At 42.7% G+C, this 20,448-nt stretch overlaps 2 protein-coding genes across 6 annotated transcripts in view; one reads left to right on the top strand and one right to left on the bottom strand.

Moving 5' to 3' along the window:
• The window catches only part of LOC143040607 (VPS35 endosomal protein-sorting factor-like), a 74,728-nt gene that overhangs the window by 16,851 nt on the left and 37,429 nt on the right, over positions 1 to 20,448 (top strand). For all 5 annotated transcript variants that reach the window (XM_076211738.1, XM_076211739.1, XM_076211740.1 and 2 more), the window contains 2 exons: positions 12,602 to 12,649; positions 13,003 to 13,193. In XM_076211738.1, the coding sequence (XP_076067853.1) occupies positions 12,602 to 12,649; positions 13,003 to 13,193 (239 nt within the window). The remainder of the gene's footprint in view (positions 1 to 12,601; positions 12,650 to 13,002; positions 13,194 to 20,448) is intronic.
• Positions 1 to 20,448, bottom strand: part of LOC143040612 (uncharacterized) — a 65,095-nt gene that overhangs the window by 5,555 nt on the left and 39,092 nt on the right. The window lies entirely within an intron of this gene.

The following is a 20,448-nucleotide window of genomic DNA, read 5'->3' on the forward strand; positions in this document are numbered from 1 at the left end:
TCCCTCCCATCTTAGCACCTCCTGGATGACAGGTCATCCCTGCACCTTGTCCACTGCCCTGGGTCAGAAGCAGTGTTGCAAGACACAGCACATCCACTGCAAAGCCGCTTCATTAAATCAGCGACCCCCCCTCTCCGTCCCCCCAAGCATAAAAGGAGAAGACGGGGAGAAATCCCTTCGGGCTGCGTCAAATTTTGCTCACACATACTACCTCACCCCCATTCCCCCATATATACACACACACACACACACACACACACACAGAGACTACAAAAACTTGAACTACAGACACTAGAGCAAAGAAGAGAGAGAGGAGATTTGATAGCTATTTACAGAATCATGAAAGGCATAGAAATTACTGATAGAGAGAATCTGATAAAATGGGATGACAGAAATACAAGAGGACACGGAAAGAAAATAAAAAAAGACAGCTATAGAAGAGATTTGAAAAAGAACAGCTTTCCACACAGAGTAATAGACAGTTGGAACAAGTTAGATGAGAAAGTGGTGTGTGCAAAAACAATACATGAATTTAAAAATTGTTTAGATAAAATGAGAAATGAAGACGGGACCCCACGAGCATAGCTCCCCTTCCCGTAATATACAACTAGGTAAATACAACTAGGTAAATACATATATATATATATATATATATATATATATATTATATATATATATGCCAAAGTAAAGGCATATATAATATATAAATGTGTGTGTGTGTGTGTGTATATATATGTACATATGTATATACATCAAATACAGTCCACTCCCCTCCACCCTCTACCCTCCCGCTCATCTTGCTTTTACTGTCTATAGAAAAGAGACCCACTCTGGTATTTACCTCCATTTCTTCAGTAGTCACCCAGACAAAGTAAAAAGTAGTGTCGCCTCAGGATTATTTCTTTGAGCTCTTAGAATTTGCAGCCCCTAGTTTCTTGAAGGAGGACTAAATATAATAAAATCTCAACTTAGTAAATTAGCTTACCTGGATTGGTTCTTGGTCAAAGCCCTCAGCTGAGCGAGATCCAATTTTTTCAACACCACCCCCATTTCCTCTAAATTTTCATTGGACAAGAGCTCCTTAGTCATTCACTTTTCTGATTCATTTATTCCTTCGACCAAGTTTCTTCCCAAACACAAATTAAATTTTAATTAATTATAACCCTAACACCATTGATAAAAAGGTGGTAAATGTCCACCAAAGGTTGAAAGAAGAACATAAGAAATAAAGGAGACTGCAAAAGACCATAAGGCCTACACTAGGCAGCTCCATATCCATCACCACCTGTCATCCCCATCCATAAAGTTGTCTAATCGTTTTTTAAAACAACTGATAGTTTCAGCGCTTACTACATGATTACTAAGTTCGTTCCATTCATCGACCACCCTATTTGTAAACCAATTCTTGCCTATTTCCTCCTTAAATCTAAATTTGTCCAGTTTATACCCATTACTGCGAGTCCTGCCCTGTTGTTTTATTATGATGACCTTGTTTGCATCACCCTTGTTATAGCCTTTGATCCACTTGAACACTTCTATTAGATCACCCCGCACTCTGCGTCTTTCCAGAGAGTGTAAGTTTAGGTGCCTAAGCCTCTCTTCGTAAGGCAAATTTCCGAGTCCTTGTATCATTTTGGTCATTCTTCTCTGTACTGATTCTAGTGAATTTATGTCCATTCTGTAGGACGGAGACCAAAACTGTACCGCATAGTCAAGGATGGGTCTAACTATCGCTAGATAGAGTTTAATAATCACCTCTGCACTTCTATTCGTTACCGTCCTAGCAATGAAGCCTAATGCTCTGTTTGCTTTATTTCTGGCGCTAATGCACTGCTTCCTGGTTTTAAGGTCCGGACTCACCAGAACTCCCAAGTCCCTCTCGCACTCAGATTTTTCTAAAAACGTGTTATCTAAGTTGTATCTATTTTCGGGGTTGTGAAGCCCTACGTTTAACACGCTACACTTAGAGATATTGAAGTTCATTTGCCATTTCACCGACCATGTTAACAGTTTATTAAGATCATCCTGCAGAATCTGGGCGTCTTCTCCTGACCTAATTAGGCGTCCTATTTTAGGATGGTTTGGACACATGGAAAGAATGAGTGAAGAAAGACTAGTAAAAGAGGTATGGAAGGCAGATGTGGAGGGAGTGAACATGAGGGGACGTCCTAGGATGAGGTGGATGGATGGGGTGAAGGGGGCTTTGGGGAAGAGGGGAATGTCTGTTGAGGAAGGAAGGGAGAGGACGGAAGACAGAGGTGAGTGGAGAATGGTTGTATATGGATGATGTTGTGACTGCGTGAGGAGGAATGGGCGGGGGGGTGGGGGGGGGTAGTATGTGTGAGTAAATTTTGACGCAGCCCGAAGGGATTTCTCCCCGTCCTCGCCTTATATGCAAGGGGGGACGGAGAGGGGGGGGTCGCCGATTAAATGAAGCGGCCTTGCTGTGGATGTGCTGTGTCTTGCGACACTGCTTCTGACCCAGGGCGGTGGGCAGGGTGCAGGGATGACCCGTCATCCAGGAGGTGCTCAGATGAGAGGAAGGGTGGGAGGGGTGTGGAGGGTATTTAGGGATGAAATGAGTGGGAGTGTTTTTGTGCCTTTCCCTTTTTGGCTACCTCCCTTGGAAGGGGGAAAAAGCCTTGGTATATGTATGTATGTATGTATGTATTTTAGTGTCGTCCGCAAACTTTCTAACATCACTATTTAACCCATCGTCTAAGTCGTTTATATACATAATGAACAACAAGGGACCCAAAACTGAGCCCTGGGGGACCCCGCTAGTAACATTGCCCCACCTAGATTTTATTCCATTTATGGTGACCCGCTGTTTTCTGTTACTAATCCAAGCTCTAATCCATTCTAACACTTTTCCTCCTATGCCATGGGCTTTGATTTTATTTAGTAGTCTCTGGTGTGGCACTTTGTCGAACGCTTTGCTAAAGTCAAGGTAAATAACATCGTAATTTTCATTGTTGTCTGACGCCTTATATACCTTAGTGTAAAAGGATAGAAGATTAGTCACGCATGACTTACCTTTGGAGAAACCATGCTGTGAATCACGAATTAAATTATGCCCTTCAATGTGTTCTCTGAGTCTATTTACTATTATTGATTCAAGCCAAGGGGTTTATTCGATTCCATGTAAAGGTTGTGACTTAGTTTACATCGAACATAAATGTTCCATTAAATATGGACAAGAAAGTTCAGCTGTGTCCCAAAATGTTAAACAATTTAAACATTGTTTAGACTGGGACAAAGCTGAGCTTATGTATAAATCTAGATGCGAGTTCAGGAGGAAAATAGTAGAATCTACTATAATTGAATACCAGCTCAATATGAACATTTCAAAGGGGCAGTGGTCCTCAGATATAATTTCAGGACTTTTTATCACCAGCCTATTAAAAAGACATTTACCTCCTGACCTCACATATGGAGTGAGCCGAGGGTTCTAAGAGACCTCTCCCAATGTTCCCCTTTGTCATGTCAAGGGTGCCACTACTTAAGTAGCATACATACATACATACATATACCAAGGCTTTTTCCCTCTTTCAAGGGAGGTAGCCAAAAAGGGAAAGGCATAAAAACACTCCCACCCATTTCATCCCTAAATACACTCCACACCCCTCCCACCCTCCCTCTCATCTGAGCACCTCCTGGATGACGGGTCATCCCTGCACCTTGCCCACCGCCCTGGGTCAGAAGCAGTGTCGCAAGACACAGCACATCCACAGCAAGGTTGCTTCATTTAATCGGCGACCCCCCCCCCTCTACGTCCCCCCTTGCATATAAGGAGCGGACGGGGAGAAATCCCTTTGGGCTGCGTCAAAATTTTGCTCACACATACTACCTCACCCCCACCCCCCCGCCCATTCCTCCTCATGCAATCACAACATCATCCATATACAACCATTCTCCACTCACCTCTGTCTTCCGTCCTCTCCCTTCCTTCCTCAACAGACATTCCCCTCTTCCCCAAAGTAGCACTATTCCAATTTGTATCTACTGAAGACAATTGCAGCTTGCAATCGTAATATATAGATTCTTTGTCTCCAGTCATTTTTACTCCAACAGTGGTTTTCACATTATATATACATATATATATATATATATATATATATATATATATATTTTCTTTAAGGCATATTGAATTGTATGCAACAGCAAATTGAGCTCTGATGAGTTTCCGATGAAGAGTTTCAAGTCTTCTGAAGATATCTCTAGCATGGAGAGGTAAAGAAAAAACCAAGTTGCCGATAGAAGCCATCTAATGGGTAGAACAGGATACAAGACGTTTCGCTAATCACAGTTAGCATTTTCAATTGTAACAATAACAAAGAAATGGATGATTATAGATACAGAAAGTAAACACTAGGAAAGATTACAAAGAGGTTGACTGTTACTCTGGTCTAAAACTGGGAAAGGACACGTTGAATATCAGGGGAGGGGAACTGTGACCACTGGAAAAGGACACTTAGATGACCATTACTGTGGCCTGGATGTCCGTCGCGGCCGGAGTGACTGCTCATGAGAGGGCTGAATTGTCTCGTAGCTGGGTTGTCTGGTTTGGCGGATTCTGAATGGTTTCAGGCTGGGAAGGATGGTGGGGGCTTCCTGTTGGGTGTTCAATGTAGGCTGGCTGTATTTAATGTGGAGGGCCTCAAGGAGGGTAAGGCGGCGCTTGTCACTTTCTCGGTCTAAAATAGTGGTATTGTCCACTAAGATGGAGCTGGTGATTGGAATGTTATGGGTCTCCTGAAGGTGTCGCATAGGGCCTCCATTGTTAAGGTGGTATGTCAACCGTCTGGAAAGGCGAGTGGTAGTGAGTCCGATGTAGGAATCTTGGGGCGTACAGTCCCCAAAAGGACACTTAAACTGGTACACCAGACTCACACACTCGATGTCGGATGGGCATGGGGAGCTGTTATTTTTCATGATAAGGTCTTTAGTCCTCTTGTTCTTATAATAAATGGCAATTTTTATGCGGTCCATCTCGTTGGTGGGGGTCACATTGTCCTTGATGATACAAAGAAGTGCTTTCTCATCCTCCCTGTAAGTGCTCGACATATAGGCCCTATAGAACAAGGTAAAGGTATTGCCTTCTTCTACAGGAGTCTGTTGTCCTTCCTACCACTTGCTCATGACGGCCCGGAGAACACGTTGGCAGTCGCTGTTTGAGTGGCCATTATTGACTAAGAGTTGTGTAGACCGGTCAATTTCTTTCTGGGTGGAGGTCCAACTGGAGCAATGGGTGAGGGCTCTCCTATAGAAGGATGCAATAGTGGAGTCCTTATGTTTTTGAGGGCACTCACTCTCTCCATTCAAGCACAATCCAGGATTAGTTGGCTTGGTGTACACTGCTGTGTGGGTGCTCCCGTCGGTTTTCTGGGTGAGGAGCACATCAAGAAAAGGAAGGACGCCGTCTGTCGCCTCCTCCATCGTAAATCGAAGGCCTGACACTTCCTGAAGGAGGCAGCGAAGGTGTTCACGTTCCTCAGAGTCAGTGGCCCTCACGAAGATGTCGTCTATGTACTGGCCATACAACAGGGGGCGGCCAGAACGATTGAAGACCTCTTTCTCCACCGAGCCCATGAAGAAATTGGCGAAGAGAACACCTAAGGGAGAGCCCATAGCCACGCCATCAATTTGTTGGTAAAGTTTACCACGGGGGCAACGGAAGGCGGCCTCTTGTGTACAAATCCTCAGAAGTTCACAAAGGTGAATCTCTTCTATTTTCAACAGAGGTACTGGAGAAGACCGGTATACGTGATCACAGATGTAGTCGATGGTGTGCTGAACGGGAATGTTTGTGAAGAGGGACTCCACATGAAGGGATGCCATCACTCCTTCTGCGGGGGCACTGTTCACACAATCCAGAAACTCAAGGGATGACTTAAAACAGTACTGTGTGGGAACAAAAGGCGTGAGGATGGCATTCAAAGTTTTAGCCAGGTGATATGTAGGGGTGGGGATTTGGGAAATGATAGGGCGCAAAGGGTTGTCATCTTTGTGTGTTTTAACGTTACCGTAAATGTATCTGGGGTGGAAGTCACCAGTGATCTTCTGAAGATGCAGGCCGTCACGCCGTGCGTTGACAGCATCAATGATCTTGTTGCCCTTCCTGATGATGGAGAGGGTGGGGTCACGGGTGATCTGCTGGAACTTGGTGGTGTCACACAGGATTGAGTCCAGTTTGGAAATAAAATGTGACAAGATTGCTGCTATAGTGGCCCTGTTTAAGGCAGGGCATTCTGTCAAGGAAATCTCTGAAACTACAGGAGCTACAGTGCGTTCAGTGCAACACTGATTGTTACGTTTCAAGGATGGTGGGGAACGTCACTACTGACCCCACGTCGGCGCTGTGGCAGACCCAGGAAACTCGCACCACACACTTTAAATGTTTTAAAGTGTGAGATAGACAAGTCTTCTCTTAAATTTGCTAAACAAATTTAACAGGAAAACCCTAGGTTATTGTGTGGTGTGTCTCTTCGTACAGTGCAACATTGCTTGCATAAAGACATTGGTGTGCAACATTTAAGGGGAGAAGGAAGCCCCTCCTTACTAAAGTACAGAAGCGTAAGCAAGTGAATTTTGCAGAGATATGGTGAATGGAGCATTGACCAGTGGAGGAAGGTACTTTGGAGTGATGAAAGTACCTTTACTGTGTGACCAGCAACCAACCTGGTTACGTGTACCGCCGGCCTGGCACTGATTCTCTTCAGTCAGGGTACATCACCCCTACTGTGAAGCACCCTGATTTGCTAATGGTATGGGGTTGTTTTACATACTATGGTGTGGGGCACCTTGCAGTGCTGCCTAAAAATGAGAAAATGAATCGGAACAATTACCTAGAGTTGTCGTTTGATAAGTGCAAGGCTGATTTTTTTATGCAGGACAGTGCCCTGCCACACAGCCAAAAGTGTAACAAAGTGGTTGAAAAATTGTGAAGTAAAATACTTTGAAGACTGGCTTGGCAACTCTCTAGACCTCAATCCTACTGAGAATCTCTGGAGTTTGATGAAAAAAGGTCTGGAGGGATATGACACCTCGTCACTCCTGAAGTTGGAGGCAGCACTGTGCATGATCTGGGCAGTGTTCTCAGTGGAAAAGCTTAATTTTGCTGATAGTGCCCCTAGAAGACTGAAGGAACTCATCAAATGGAAAGGAAATATTCAATAATGAATTTTGTTGTACCATTTTTCTGATGATGCAATTTTTTCCTTGTTGCTTTTTTGGGAAGGGTGTGGCAGTTATTGTGTGTGTGTGTGTCTATATATATATATATATATATATATATATATATATAAATATACATACAGACATACATATACCAAAGGCTTTTTCCCCCTACATGAGGGGTAGCCAAAAAGAAAAAGGCATAGAAACCACTCCCACCCATTCCATTTCCTATATATTCCACTCCCCTCCACCCTCCTCCCTCCCTCCTATCTTGGCACCTCCTGGATGATGGGTCATCCCTGCATCCTGTCCACCGCCCTGGGTCAAAGCAGTGTCGCAAGACACAGCACATCCACAGCAAGGCTGCTTCATAAATTTGGCGACCCCCCCTCTCCGTCCGTCCCCTCATTTAGAAAAGGAGAAGACGGGGAGAAATCCCTTTGGGCTGCATCAAATTTTTTTCTCATACATACTTCCTCACCCCCCATCCCCCACCCACTCCCCCTCATGCATCACAGCATCATCTATACACAACCCCTCTCCATTCACCCCTATCTTCTGTCCTCTCCCATCCTTCCTCCACAGACATTCCTCTCTTTTGTAATGCCCCTTTCACCCCATCCATCCATCTCATCCTAGGATGCCCCCTGATATTCACTCCTTCCACCTCTGCCTTCCACACTTCTTTTACTAATCTTTCTTCACTCATTCTTTCCATGTGTCCAAAAATCCTAATACCCTTTCATCAACCCTATCTCCCAGTTCCCTTTCCACCCCTGTTCTCTTCCTCATCTTCTCATTTCTCACTCTATCCAGCCTAGTAACCCCTAGCATACTTCTCAGACATTTCATCTTAAACACATTCAAACTCCTTCTCTCTTCCTCTCTTATGTTCCATGTTTCTACCCCATAAAATGCTGTTGGCACAATCACTCCTTCATGTAACCTCCTCTTAGCATCCTTTCCTAGATGTCGATTTCTCATTACACTTTTCAATCCACCAAGGCATTTACTCGCTTCTCTCAATCTACATTCTACCTCCACCCCCACTCCTCCCTTTCCTGCCACATTCGCACCCAAATATTTAAAACTATCCACTTCCTCCAGTCTTTCACTCTTAATGCTTACCTCCAGCCTGCTGTCACTCTCTCCCCTTGTACATCTCATCACCTTACTTTTACCCACATTTATCTTCAGCTTCCTTCTTTCACACACCTTCTCAAACTCTGACACTAAATTCCTCAATCCCTCCTCTGCTCCTGCTCCTGCTACAAGCGCAGTGTCATCAGCAAACAACAACTGGCTCACCTCCCACTTTTCTCCATTTTCTTTAATCATCTCCAACCCCTGACCCACTACCCTTGCATTCACCTCTCGCACCACCCCATCCATGTAAAGATTGAACAGCCAGGGCGACATAACACATCCCTGACGAAGTCCCAACTTTACCTCAAACCATTCACTCTCTCCATTTCTAATCCTAACACAAGCTCTACTACTCTCATAAAAACTCTTGAATGCTCTTAACAGCTTTCCTCCTATCCCATATATCTGCAATACCTCCCACAGTGTCTTCCTGTCTACCCTGTCATAAGCCTTTTCCAGATCCATAAAAGCCCAAAAAACATCCTTACCTTTTCCTATAGCTTTCTCACATATCTGTCTTACCACAAATATCTGATCTACACAACCCTTACCTGTCCTAAACCCTCACTGTTCCTCACCAATTACTCCCTCTGTTCCTCTCCCAATCCTCTCAATCAAGACCCTCCCATAAGCCTTCCCAACTACACTCAACAAGCTGATCCCTCTGAAACTACTACACTCACACTTGTCCCCCTTTCCCTTGTAAAGCGGAACTATATATATAGTTTGGACACATAGAAAGAATGAGTGAAGAAATATTAGTAAAAGATGTGGAAGGCAGAGGTGAATGGAGTGAACTTTAGAGGACAACTGAGGATAAGATGGATGGATGAGGTGAAAGGGGCATTGAGCAAGAGGGGAATCTCTGTTGAGCAAGGAAGGGAGAAGACAAGAGATAAGGGTGAGTGAAGAATATGTGGGGTTAAGGAGTGGTTATGTGTGAATGATATTTTGACACATTTTGAAGATATTTCTCCCCATCTTCTCTTTTTCTGCATGAGGGGACAGAGATGGGGAGAGGTTGCCAATAAAATGAAGTGGCCTTGCCATTGAATAACTGTGTCTTGCTGCATTGCATCTGATCCAGGGCAGTGGAGCTAAGATGGGAGTGAGTGGTATGTGCCTTTTGGCTTGGCTACCTCCCTTGTGAAAAGGAAAAAGCCCTTGGTGTGTGTGTTTATGTGTGTGTATATATATATATATACATATATATATACATATATATATATATATATATATATATATATATATATATATATATATATATATATATACATACATACATACATACATACATACATATACATACATACATATACCAAAGGCTTTTTCCCCCTTACAAGGGAGGTAGGCAAAAAAACAAAGGCATAAAAACCATTCCCACCCATTCCATCCCTAATACAGTCCACTCCCCTCCACCCTCTACCCTCCCTCTCATCTTGGCACCTCCTGGATGACAGGTCATCCCTGCATCTTGTCCACTGCCCTGGGTCAGAAGCAGCATGTGTGTAAAAAACACTGGCCAAATGGATTAAAACACCACTACTTGTTGCAGAGGTCAGGGTGATGGCAATTCAAATCCTGCCATTGGTGAGTTGGACCAAAGGCATAGTTCAGTAAATTCTATGATACAAAGTCCTCTATTAGGGGCACTGTCCTAACCTACCAATAAGGGAAGTTTTGCAATATTAAAGCAAATCATCATTAATCATATGTATATATATAGATATGTGTGTATGTTTTTTCTTAAACATGAGAATTTAATAGTATGCCCTCCCTGTGAGCTAACCTGCCTCTGTGTTACCTCAAACCTTGTCAACTCTTGCCCTCTTTCCTAAGTAATGACACAAAGCTGCTAGGCCAGTGAACATCCCCTTTCCCCCCCTTGTGAGTGGGGTAGCCAAGTCAAAGTATATACACACCCTCTGCCCATCACCACATCCATCCAAAACCCATTTGTTGTCCATCGTATCTTAGCATGTTGTGTATGAAAGGAATCCCCACCCACTGCACAGGTTAGAGGCAATGTATGTGATTCACCATGGTCTTGGATTGCATGTTGGACTTGTGATGACAGCTATTACATTCATGGATGAGAGCTCAGTGCTGCTCATATACGACTGATCTAGGGGTAATGCTGTGACCTTAAACATGCACACAACTCCCCACCCATGAGGGTTAGAGTGCCAGCGTGTGGTGCGCATGTGCGTGTGTGTGCATGCCTAAATCATCTTCTGTACCTCTTTCTAAAATCATTCCACTTTTGACCATTTATTGTCACACAATTGTCTCCATTTGACCTTTACTTATGCTTTCAATGTAGCATTCCCCCCCCCCCGATTTCCATCCTCATTTATAGCTTTTTGCTACAAGCTTGTCATGTTTTTCTCGTTTCTCACTAATTCATGATTTATGAATTCAGAATCATTCTCACATGAACTCGTGTATTCAAATTTACTCGCAATTGAGTCTTCCTGAGCATAAACTGATGAGGTTTATCATTACTGCCTTTTTTTTTCTTTAATCCCTAATTCCTGTACTTTGAATTCACATTCCATACATACATATACCAAGGCTTTTTCCCCCTTACAAAGGAGGTAGCCAAAAAGGAAAAGGCATAAAATCATTCCCACTCATTCCATCCCTGAATACACTCCACACCCCTCCACCCTCCCTCTTATCTTAGCACCTCCAAACTCAGATAAAGAAAACAGTTTCCTACATCACAAACATTGACATACTACCCTGTGCATCAGGTCCCCGGGGGTTATATCTACAGACTCCAGCTTCTCGTCTCACTCACAAACTACGTACTAGCAGGTGTCATGAATGCGCACCACCCAGATTGGCTAAACACACAAACAACAGACCAAAGAATAAACTTAAAGCATATTTAATTTTATCAGTAATAAGATGCACCAGAATCACTTCAATAGTGCATCTGTGTTCAGAAACCAAAATCCTCCCCATAAAACATACATACATGTAACAACGTTCCCCCCCACCCCACCCCACAAGAGAGGTACCCAAAAGTCAAAGGCATGAATCCACTCCCACCCATTTCATCCCCACACACTCCACTCCCATTCACCATCCCTCCCTCCCACTTTCCTTGGCTCCTTCTGGATGACAGGGTCATCCCTGCATCTTGTCCACTGCCCTGGGTTAGAAGCCATGTAGCAAGACACAGCATAGAACACCACGTGAAACTTATACGTACACAGTTCCATGAAAGAACCCTCAACCTGCACAACCATCTCATTACATTATTTATGCACAACTAACTGAATGCAATAATACTACATCAGTAGCATACTACTCAAACAGCTACAATCTACCACATTCACCACACAACACATACAACAAAAACACCAACACACTTGTTTTAGAAAACAAGCGCTTCACCACACTCCCTTCTTCAACAAGCCCTTCTAGACATTAGCCCAACTGAAAAATCCCTTCAAAGAGAAGGAAGACTCACACCAGCACAACTGCATTTAAGTGGTCATCTTACACTGAAACACAACCGCTACAGATTAGGCCTGGCCACTGAAACAAACTACTGTAGATGTGATCATGAGACTGAACGCCAATCATCGCTGAATTCCTCATCTAACACTGTCCCATCCCAGCTGTACCCAGACAGCAACACAATATTTGTTCCATGAGTAACATATGGACCAATCTGTTTACTGTTGCAAATTACCTGGGAACTGCAAGTCTTTTTCAAGAGAGGTCTGGGGCAGTGGATTGATTGATTGATTCCCATGTTTATCAACCTCTTGAAGCCTGCTTCATTTGAGCTCTTCAACCCAACCAGAATTGATCTCTGTATCCTTATTTCTGCTGTATATAATTTTTGAATTAATATGTGTGCTATTCATTTCTGATGGATGTCATCACCTGACCTATCCTATTTGTTACTGTAACTCCCTCCAAAGTTATTCTGTACATGCTTATTATATCCAAGCTGACTTGATAGCTAATATGGATTCAACTTGCTTGAAAATTGTAATACCCTCCCAATTTTTTCATGTTTGGGTTTGATTGAATTTGCTTTTGTGGAGTGGACCATGTTTTCCTTTGTTTTGTGCAATTTTTTTATACATAGATTTCAGTTGTTTATTTATTTTCTTCTCACATGAATTTTGATACTTTTTAGATTGATGATGATTTATTGAAATGATCTTACACATAAGATGTGATATTTTTTTCTGCAATGTGCATTTCCTGCACTTTGCTGATGTCTTGTTCTTGGCGTGATTCATTTCCACAGGGGTGGTCAAGACACAAAGCAACACAACTAACCGAGGAAGATCACAGGGTAAGGAATAATATTGTGCCAGTTTTACTTTGAGTTATTTTTCACTGTTAGCATATGGTAAAATATCTGTGCAAGAAAAATTTTATCCTTACTTTTCACAGTTATATATATGATTTGTAGCAATAGTATTATGTTGTTGGTGGAATGGAGAGGTGTCATGATCAGTGCAAATTGGCACTTGGGTTTCTTAGCATGTTTTGGATATCGAAAACTAAAATAGAATATGTTTTGCTTGGAAAAAACAAGGTACAAATAATCTTGATGAAATAAATGCTTGTAAAGCTTTATATGAAATCTGCACAAAACATATGCTTTGAACTAAGTGAAATATTGGACAATCTTGATTTCTGTAGGTACTACAATGTCAGAGAGAGTTCGTCTACGACTGGAACAACTCGATGATTTAGAAGAAGATGTGGAAGTAAGAGAGTTGGGTGGTCTCTCGCAGGAAGAGTTTACAGCTCGTATTGACACTCTAAATGATATGCTTACAGAGGCATGGAAGACTGATCAGCGTGTCAGAGCCCTAAAAATCGCAATACAGGTATTGATAAATAGAATTATTATAGAACCATCAGAATGTTTCTTAACTAACAATATTTTTACAAAACCACTTGCAGATTAAGAAATAAGGCAAGTTTTTTTCTAATATTGTCAAATAAGTGGTTAACCTTCATATTGTTTCAAAAAGGAAAGATATTTTTGCTGTTGTATTGGAAACTTTCAGCTCAACTTTAGATTTAGGGAATGTGTATTATTGTAAGTAAATACACTGGTACTTTTCATGTTCTACTAAGTGTAAGTTGTGCTTCTGATCATTATTATATCAAATACTTCCTGGAATCCACTTATATTCTGAATGCTAACCTCTTTTGCTGATAGTGTATTGCATTTGTCCTCAGCCATATTTGGAAAGCTAAACTACTAGGTACCTAAGAGTATCTTTTGCACTGAAAAATATTTTTCATTTCCAGTTTGCACTCGTGTCCCCTTGTCATACCACCGCCTTAATGTATTTGAACAGTGTGATCAGGCCACCCCTCTTTCCTTTAGTGTTGTTGATGCCAGTCACTGATGTATCAACAAATTTGAAACCTATTTTTATATAGGGGTGAATGGAGAATGGTTGTGTATGGATGATGCTGTGGTCCATGAAAGGGAGTGGGTGGGGGATGGTGGGTGAGGTGTGAAAAATAAGTTCATGCAGCCTGAAGGGATTTCACCCAGTCTTCTCCATTTCTTCATGAGGGGACAGAGAGTGGGGGGTCACCAATTTAATACAGCAGCCTTGCTGTGGATGTTCTGTGTCTTCGGACACTGCTTCTGACCCAGGGCAGTGGGTGAGATGCAGGGATGACCCATCATCCAGGAGGAGCCAAGATAAGACGGAGGGAGGGGGTAGACGGGGGTGGAGTATGTAGGGATGGAATGGGTGGGAATGGATTTTATGCCTTTGTTTTTTGACTATTCAATTTATACATGGATGGGGTGGTGTGAGAGGTAAATGCAAGGGTGGTGGGTCAGGGATTTGAGACGGTTAAAGAAAATGCAGAAAAGTGGGAGGTGAGCCAGCTGTTGTTTGAGGACGACACTGCGCTTGTAGCAGGATCAGAGGAGGGATTGAGAAAGTTAGTGACAGAGTTTGGGAAGGTGTGTAAAAGAAGGAAGTTGAAGATAAATGTGGGCAAAAGTAAGGTGATGAGATGTACAAGGGGAGAAAGTGTCAGCAGAGTGGAAGTGAGTATTAAGGGAGAGAGACTGGAGGAAGTGGATAGTTTTAGATACTTGGGTGTGAATGTGGCAGGAAAGGGAGGAGTGGAGGTGGAGGTAGAATGTAGATTGAGAGAAGCGAGTAGATGCCTTGGTGGATTAAAAAGTGTAATGAGGTATAGACATTTGGGAATGGATGCTAAGAGGAGACTGTATGAAGGAGTGATTGTGCCAACAGCACTGTATGGGGCAGAAACATGGAACATAAGAAAGGAAGAGAGAAGGAGTTTGAATGTGTTTGAGATGAGGTGTCAGAAGTATGATAGTGGATACTAGGCTGGATAGAGTGAGAAATGAGGAGGTGAGGAGAATAGGGGTGGTAAGGGAGTTGGGATATAGGGTGGATGAAAGAGTATTAGGATGGTTTGGACACATGGAAAGAATGAGTGAAGAAAGACTAGTAAAAGAGGTATGGAAGGCAGATGTGAAGGGAGTGAATATTAGGGGGTGACCTAGGATGAGATGGATGGATGAGTTGAAAGGGGCTTTGGGAAAGAGGGATGTCTATGGAGGAAGGATGGGAGAGGCCAGAAGACAGGGGTGAATGGAAAATGGTTGTATATGGATGATGTTGTGATCCATGAAATGGAATGGGTGGGGGAATGGGAGGTGAGGTAGTATGTGTGAGAAAAACTTGACACAGCCTGAAGGGATTTCTCCCTGTCTTCTCCTTTTATGCTTGGGGGGGACGGAGAGGGGGCGTTGCTGATTTAATGAAGCAGCCTTGCTGATGATGTGCTGCATCTTGCGACACTGCCTCTGACCCAGGGCAGTGGACAAGATGCAGGGGTGAACTTTCATCCAGGAGGTACCAAGATAAGGAGGGTGGAGGGGAATGGAATGTGTGGGAATGGAATGGGTGGGAGTGGTTTCTATACCTTTTTCTTTTTGGCTACCTCCCTTGTAAGGGGGAAAAAGCCTTTGGAATATGTATGTATGTATTTTTATTGATTTTATTTTCTATCAATACATTATTATTATTCTATGTTTTACTCATTTATTTTATTTATTTACTTTTATATACATACATATACTAACTTTTTTTCCCCCTTACAAGGAAGGTAGCTAAAAAGAAAAAGGCATAAAATCATTCCTACCCATTCCATCCCTGAATACGCTCCACTCTCCTCCACCCTCCCTCTTATCTTAGCACCTCCTGGATGATGGGTTTTCCCTGCACCCTGTCCACTGCCCTGGGTTAGAGGCAGTGTCACAAGTCACAGCACATCCACAACAAGGCCGCTTCATTAAATCGGCGACCCCCCTTCTCCGTCCCCCAATGCATAAAAGGAGAAGACGGGGAGAAATCCCTTTGGGCTGTGTCAAATTTTGCTCACACACACTACCTCACCCCCCATCCCCCCACCCATTCCACCTCATACATCACAACATCATCCATATACAACCATTCTCCATTCACCCCTGTCTTCTGTCCTCTCCCGTCCTCCCTCAACAGACATTCCCCTCGTCCCCAAAGCCCCTTTCACTTCATCCATCCATCTCATCCTAGGATGTCCCCTCATGTTCACTCTTTCTACTTTCTTTATATTCTTTTTTGTGCTGGGTTTCCATAAGTGTTGCAGCATATTCCAATCTTGGTCTTATCAGTGTGATTAATTAATATTTTCTTTACCATTGCCTCATCCAAGTAGTTAAAGGCCACCTTTATTGATCTTAGTAAAATTGTAGGTTTCTCCGACTATTTTGTTAATATGCTTGTCTGGTGACATGTCTTTGTTAACCACTTCAATACGGGACTTAAATCTCGCGGGCAGCAGCCAATGCCAGCCGTACGACGTAACGAAATAATATTCGCATCATAAAATATAGTCGCCGCTTATATCGATCGTTCTCTCTTTCACCCGCGAATTTTAAAAACCCACAGAGAATGGGATTCAGGGCGCATTTGGGAGAATGTAAAAACACAGGGGCGACTACAATAAATATAATCAAGACGCCGATATGGCAGCGTCGCGAATCCACTTGCTCCTCATGACGCCTACGTGTGCGGCACCGTATGGAAGGGGTTAATAATTACCCCTAGATCCTTTTTCGGAGCTAATATAGAACCTTGTGGGACTCCGCTTATCATTTCTTCCCAGAGTTTTTGTCTCGAAGGACCATCCTCATTTTTCTCCCATTCAAGAAATCTTCCAACCATTACAATAACTTTCCTTGTACACCTATTATTTCGAGTTTTCTTAGTAACTTTTTTGTTTTACTTTATCAAATGCATTTTGTAAATCTAGGAAAGCACAATCAGCCCATCCATTCGTTTCTTGTGTGTGTGTATTTACCTACCTAGTTGTATTTTGTGGGAGAAGAGCTATGCTCGTAGGGACCCGCAGTTGTATCTTTCTGCATCCAATTCTTTCTTAAAGTTGTGTATAGTTTTAGCACTCACTGTTTTCTCTTTCAATTTATTCCATTTATCTATCACTCTATGTGGAAAGCTATTCTTTTTCAGATCTCCTCTGTAACTGTCCTTCTTAAGTTTCTTCTTGTGTCCCCTTGTATTTCTTCTGTCCCATTTAAGTAGATCATCCCTGTCAAGGATTTTCATCCCTTTCATAATTCTATAGATGGTTATCAAATCGCCTTTCTCTTCTTTGCTCCAGAGTTGATAAGTTTAGTTTGTCCAATCTTTGTTCATATGTCAACATACTGAGTGTTGGTGCCATCTTTGGTAGTGCTCTTTGATTCTTTTTTTACTGGATGTCCATAATGACACTGCATACTCTAATTTTGGTCTTATCAGTGTAACTTGGATTTTCTTCACCATTTCCTCATCCATGTAGTCGAAGGCCACTTTTATTGATCTTATTAAGTTGAAGGTTTCTCATATTATTTTGTTTACATGTTTGTCTGGTTGTAGAAGAGAAGAAGCGAGCTTTCACAGTTTGGTTACAAAATAGGACGAGGGAGTCATATGAGAGGTACAAAGAAAAGAAAAGTGAAGTAAAGCAAAAAGTAAAGGAGGCAAAGAGGAGAGCAGATGTGAAATGGGGTAAGAGTACGACAGAAAATTTTGAAAGTAATAAAAAGATGTTTTGGAAAGAAATTAAGAGAGGAAGAGGAGGCAAATCAAGTAGAGAAGAAAAGGTAAAAGGTGCAGATGGAGAGATGATAATGGAAGAGAAGGCAGCAAGGGAAAGATGGGCAGAATATTTTAAGGAGTTGCTAAATGTGAAGGAGGATAGGGAGGGAAAGATAGCTGCAGTGGGAAATGCTAAGAAAATGAGTGATGAGTGAGGAAAATGGAGGAGAAATAAGGAAGGATGAAGTGAAGACAGTTGTTAAGATGATGAAAGCAGGTAAGGCACCTGGTCTGGATGGATGCCATGCAGAATGTCTGAAAAAGGGAGGTTCAGTGATGGTGGACTGGTTGGTGAGGTTATTTAATGTTTGCTGGAGAGAGGGTAGAGTGCCGGGGGACGGAGAAGTGCCTGTATAGTTCCACTTTACAAGGGAAAAGGGGACAAGTGTGAATGTAGTAGTTTCAGAGGGATTAGCTTGTTAACCTCCTCAGTACGGGCCTTAAATCTCGCGGGCAGCAGCCGCTGCCAGCCATACGACGTGTCGTAATAATACTCGCATCATAAAATATAGTCACTGCTTATATCGATCGTTCTCTATTTCACCCGTGAATTTTGATAACCATAGAAAATGTGATTAAAGACAGTTTAGAGAGTATGTCAAAACACAGGGGCAACTACAATAAATATAATCAAGACGCCGATATGGCAGCCTCGCGTATCCACTTGCTCCTCATGCCGCCTACGTATGCGGCACCGTATGGAAGGGGTTAAGTGTAGATGGGAAGGCTTATGGGAGGATCTTGATTGAGAGGATTAGGAGAGGAACAGAGGGAGTAATTGGTGAGGAACAGTGTGGATTTAGGACAGGTAGAGGTTGTGTAGATCAGATCTTTGTGGTAAGACAGATATGTGAGAAAGCTATAGGAAAGGGGAAGGATGTTTTTTAGGCTTTTATGGATCTGGAAAAGGCTTACGATAGGGTAGACAGAAAGGCACTGTGGGAGGTTATGCAGATATACGGGATAGGAGGAAAGCTTCTAGGAGCTGTCAAGAGTTTTTATGAGAGTAGTAGAGCTTGTGTCAGGATTAGAAATGGAGAGAGTGAGTGGTTCGAGGTAAAGGTGGGACTTCGTCAAGGATGCGCTATGTCGCCCTGGCTGTTCAACTTATACATGGATGGGGTAGTGCGAGAGGTAAATGCAGGGGATTGGAGATAGTTAAAGAAAATGGAGAAAAGTGGGAGGTGAGCCAGCTGTTGTTTGCAGACGACATTGTGCTTGTGGCAGGATCGGAGGAGGGATTGAGAAAGTTGGTGACAGAGTTTGGGAGAGTATGTGATAGAAGAAAGCTAAAGATAAATGTGGGTAAAAGTAAGGTGATGAGATGTACAAGGGGTGAAAGTGGCAGTAGAGCATAAAGGGAGAGCGACTGGAGGAAGTGGATAGTTTTAGATATTTGGGTGCAAATGTGGCAGGAAAAGGTAGAGCGAAGGTGGAGGTAGAATGTAGATTGAGAGAAGCGAGTAAATGCCTTGGTGGATTGAAGTGTGTAATGAGGAATAGACATTTGGGAATGGATGCTAAGAGGAGACGATATGAAGGAGTGATTGTGCCAACAGCACTGTATGGGGCAGAAACATGGAACATAAGAGAGGAAGAGAGAAGAAGTTTGAATGTGTGTGAGATGAGGTGTCTGAGAAGTATGATGGGGGTTACTAGGCTAGATAGAGTGAGAAATGAAGAGGTGAGGAGGAGAACGGGTGGAAAGGGAGTTGGGAGATAGGGTTGATGAAAGAGTATTAGGATGGTTTGGACACATGGAAAGAATGAGTGAAGAAAGACTTGTAAAAGAGGTATGGAAGGCAGATATGGAGGGAGTGAACATGAGGGACGTCCTAGGATGAGGTGGATGGATGGGGTGAAGTGGGCTTTGGGGAAGAGGGGAAAGTCTGTTGAGGAAGGACAGGAGAGGACAGAAGATAGGGGTGAACGGAGAATGGTTGTATATAGATGATGTGATGCATGAGGTGGAATGGGTGGGGGGATGGGGGATGAGGTAGTATGTGTGAGCAAAATTTGACGCAGCCCAAAGGGATTTCTCCCCGTCCTCTCCTTTTGTGCATGGAGGGACGGAGAGGGGGGGTTGCTGATTTAATGAAGCAGCCTTGCTGTGGATGTGCTGTGTCTTGCGACACTGCTTCTGACCCAGGGCAGTGGACAAGGTGTAGGGATGACCCGTCATCCAAGAGGTGCTAAGATAAGAGGGAGGGTGGAGGGGTGTGGAGTGTATTTAGGGATGGAATGGGTGGGAATGATTTTATGCCTTTTCCTTTTTGGCTACCTCCCTTGTAAGGGGGAAAAAGCCTTGGTATATGTATGTATATATGTTTGTCTGGTGTCATGTCATTTGAAATTATCACTCCTAGGTCTCTTTCTGAGTTTACTTTTGTAACTTCTTTTGTTCCAATTTTGTATTGACTGGATATTCAATTTTTGCTTTTTCCAAATTCCATTATACTACATTTTTTAATGTTGAAACTCACTTCGTTCTTTTTACTCTAATTCTAGACTTTGTCCAGATCTCCCTGAAAAAATTTGCGGTCTTCTTTGTTACTCTCTTCAATAGTTTTGCATCATCTGCAAAGAAGTTTATATAGTATTTAATTCCTCCATCCATGTCGTTTATATAAATAGCAAACATTATAGGAGTCAACACAGAGCCTTAGGATACTCCACTTATCATGTTTACCCATTTTGAGTTCTTTTCTCTAAGTATCACTCATTTTTCTTCCTTCCAAGAAGTCTTCCATCCATTCCAATAATTTTCCCTGTATTCCACCTATTACTTTAATTTTTCATAGTAGTTTTTTGTGTGGTACTTTGTCAAAAGCCTTTTGTAGGTCCAGGAAGGCACAATCTGCCCAACCATCTCTTTCTTTTATTATGTCTAGCAATCTTGAGTAAAAGCATATTAAGTTTGTAGTACATGATC

Source organism: Oratosquilla oratoria, chromosome 29 (assembly GCF_046742065.1).
Source record: "Oratosquilla oratoria isolate Oo_2021 chromosome 29, ASM4674206v1, whole genome shotgun sequence".
NCBI classification, from domain to species: Eukaryota; Metazoa; Arthropoda; class Malacostraca; order Stomatopoda; family Squillidae; genus Oratosquilla; species Oratosquilla oratoria.